The 3,613-nt window shown below is 32.9% G+C and overlaps 1 protein-coding gene across 1 annotated transcript; it reads right to left on the bottom strand.

The window, feature by feature from the left end:
- Window positions 1,436–3,405, bottom strand: LOC104736869. The gene is made up of 4 exons (XM_010456947.2): window positions 3,167–3,405; window positions 2,657–2,746; window positions 2,430–2,561; window positions 1,436–1,868 (listed from the first exon to the last, which is right to left on the bottom strand). Exons 1-3 carry the CDS (start codon window positions 3,377–3,379, stop codon window positions 2,487–2,489), a joined length of 378 nt encoding a protein of 125 aa, XP_010455249.1. The 5' UTR covers window positions 3,380–3,405; the 3' UTR covers window positions 1,436–1,868; window positions 2,430–2,486.

Below are 3,613 nucleotides of genomic sequence, written 5' to 3'. Positions count from 1 at the left end.
CCTTTAAAATTTTTAAAACAAAATATTAAAATTAGTCAAATTTAACTTTATAATCAATTATCCTATTAATATACAAATTCAATTATTATTAAAATATTTAAATTATTATTAAACTATTTAAATTTATATTTTATTTATGGGTTTTGTTATCTTCCAAGGATCTAAGTGACTGATCCAATCACAAGATACTTCGGACTAAAAACGTGGGCAGGTCGTGAAGACCATTCGTTCGAGTGAAACCGCTGGTCATTATGTTACCTATCGTTATGTTGTATAAGCAAATCTTAGCTTTTGCGGATTGGACTGCGAATTGAACGCTTATAGTTGTGAAACATAAGAGTAATGCTTCTGTACCAAACCAAATCTTGACTGTTATTTTTGTTTATTTGATATGAGAATTGAATCTTGCTACAAACTTTCAGTATTGTGTTGTTCAATACAAAACCTCCACTTCATTAAATTATTATTAAACTATTTAAATATTTTATTTATTTTGATGATAAATATAAAAGTGTTAAAAGTTCAAGAATCATTTTATAAATAAAAAAGTTCAACTCTAGAAGAAAAAATAGAGTTTCTGAGGAAAAAATAGAGATCTCTATTATAGAGGTAACAATAGAGATGGGTTAGAGTAGATTTTACTCTAAAATAGAGTTAAAAAGCAAATATAGAGGTGGATTGGAGATGCCCTAAGGTGGTGACAAAAGATTTGTATATCAGTAACAAAAGATTGGCCAACTTTATCCTCATGAATAGGAGGATATAAATATGATTTTGAGCTCTTGGTCAACCTAAGGTTAAAACAAAAAAACAAAAAAGATCTTCACAACTATATGATTATTGTGAACAATGTCATTTGCTTTCTTATCTTACCAAACCATTGCTTACTTCACAATGCACTGTGGTGTAAAATAGGTAATAAATTGTTTCCAAAGTTCAAATTTGATAAAAGTTAGTGATTCACATCGACAAATTACAAAGATATAAATCAATCAACAATAGCTCGCAAGAAACTATCTGCTAATTTCAAGGATAATATCATAAGCGTAACCGGGCTAATCAGTCCATTGCCAATGATGAAAAAATAGATACAGATTATGCGAAAATGCATATTACTTGTACCAACTAGGTACACAAGAGTATGCCTAAAAGCTAGCTAATTGCTTTTATCACCCACCCTATAAAGATTATAAAACAATACTTTTTAAAGAAAGAATGATAAGAAAAAAAAAAAGAGAGAATGAATAATTCAAGATACGACACTATCATCAAACTTTTTGTTCAACTAAACAAAAAGATGTTTTGTTTCAAGCGAAGATTAGATTTTGCACTAACGAACATGATGAGTATATATGATCAAGACTGATTCTTTCCACTAAACCAAAATCCTATGGCTCTTCTACTCAATAATAAAGCCAAAAGATGCAACCACTGATTGATCGATAAAGAATTTTTTTATAATATGTAAAAATGCTTATCAGGTAGATACATTTACAATGAAGGTGACAAGTGAAGAAAATATGTCGTAGATGCAGGGACCATTTTAGGCTGAGGACCATCAGGATCTCTAGAATATACAAAATCAATTTGCTTAACCATTGTTGTCACTCACCACAAATGCCCCAGCTTGTTTCGTCTAATATAGTAATATGTTATCATAGTATGAATGTAGTAATATATTTGTTGAGAAGAGCGAGAAGGGATTCATAAAACCAGAGTGATCACCAAGTAACATAAGAGACCTAAATGATTGAACAACTAGCAGATATTTTATCCCAAGGTAATGAAAGCTTACATGAGCAAACTTGCTTTCAGTTTGACATAGAGAAATAGAATTCTGAGTTGCAAGGTGTCTGCATCGCAAGCACCTATATTGGGAATGACATTGCACACAACATCATGGTCAGTCATGAAAGTTATGGAAAGAAAAATTAGTGCTGCTTGACAAATCGCAATCTATACTAAAAAAGTAGATAAATGCGGAAAGATATACAAATCCAAACTAGTTGATGAAGGACTGGCAGTTCCGTGAAAGTCATAGAGATGTTTAAATGTAAAGACTTCTTCTGAGAAAATCTCTAACCTCACAATCAAATTTGCCACAACAATACCTTTCATGATCAAAAGAAAGTTCATCAAACCTTTTTCTTTTCAACACTAGAAGAAAGCAGCAACATAATATAAATGGTTCTAAAGAAACTGAACAAGTTAAGTGCCTAGTAGACGTCATAGTATTGGCAACAATCAAAACCAAAAAGGCTAACAATAACAGTACAGAGAAAGGAAAAAAGAAAACTATGGCGACAATTCTAGCTTAATGGATTAGTCAAAAAAGCAAAAATGCGGCTAGCGTAGGAAAACTGGCCATTCATATAAAGCAATAAAGTATGAAGAAAAAAACACAAGGTAGCACAGATACGAGTACAAACCTAACACACGTTTTCTTCTTTTCTTTTTTATTTTTCGGTTGTCGTGCACGTAATTGATCAACTAAAGGCAGCAAGTAGCTTCTTCTGTATGATTTCCGCACTTAAACGTGGAGATAACCTCGGCAAAATTTCCTACCATAACGTAATCATTGGGTATGAAATCTTTTTCACAGTTTCTACCCAACAAAGAATGGTTTTGGATTAAGAACTGAACAACACACACACACCTCTTTGCCATCAGAGTTCTCTTTAGCCAAAACCGGTATCTCATACTGATAAGCTCGTTCCCACTCGGGATTCGTAGTGATATCCCTTACCTAACAACAATGCAAAATCACATTAATCTCACAGAGGAGTCACTCCCAAATTTTCAATTCTTTTAGAAATCATTGCTTCCGACTCGACAATGTGTTAAATCTGTTAAATTTGTGTTTATCTTGGGCTTCCAACTTTAAACCAATTGGCAATTAGTGGATTCCCCATAACCCTTAATATGTCAAACTTAATATTTTCAAAGATCAGATATGGGACTTGGATTGTATCCCAACAAAATTATCTTCAATGAGGCTCTAATAACATTTTCAGAATCACAATGATTCCCTATAACCTAACAACTGCCAACAAAATCAAATTCATGTTCATATGTATCCACTTAATCAATCTAGAATCTTCAATTCACCAAATAAATCATATTAAATTATGAAAAAAAAAACTGCGAGATTTTAGGTTAGTGAGACCTGAAGAACAACGTCGTTGAGTGAATTGGAACCGGGGGATAGAGAGAAGGCAGCGTTAAGCTTCTCTTTAAGACCATCGCAGAGACAACATCCAGGTTTAGAGTATAGAACAAGCCTTCTCGTGTTTCTTGGTTTCGAGGAAGACGACAAACTACAGGCCAAAGGACGACGTCTTGCAGCGAACACCAAAGTCGCTGACATCGCCGCCGCCATTTGCGTTCACCATTTTTGTCAGATCATCCGATTATTTCTTCATATTCTTAACGGACTTTTTGGGCCTTTTATTATCGATCAAATGATTCGGCCCATGATTTTAGTTTTAAAATCCACAAATTCATTTTTTTTTTACTTTACGACATTGGATCAAAACCCTTGTTTAAAAATTCGCTAAGTGTTAATTGTTCGTTTGGATAGTTCGCATAACAATAAAATTAAAAATGAAATACA

Source organism: Camelina sativa, chromosome 13 (genome assembly GCF_000633955.1).
Source record: "Camelina sativa cultivar DH55 chromosome 13, Cs, whole genome shotgun sequence".
Taxonomy (NCBI): Eukaryota; Viridiplantae; Streptophyta; class Magnoliopsida; order Brassicales; family Brassicaceae; genus Camelina; species Camelina sativa.
The sequence above is the reverse complement of the archived record's forward strand: the minus strand, read 5'-3'. Positions and strand labels throughout refer to the sequence as shown.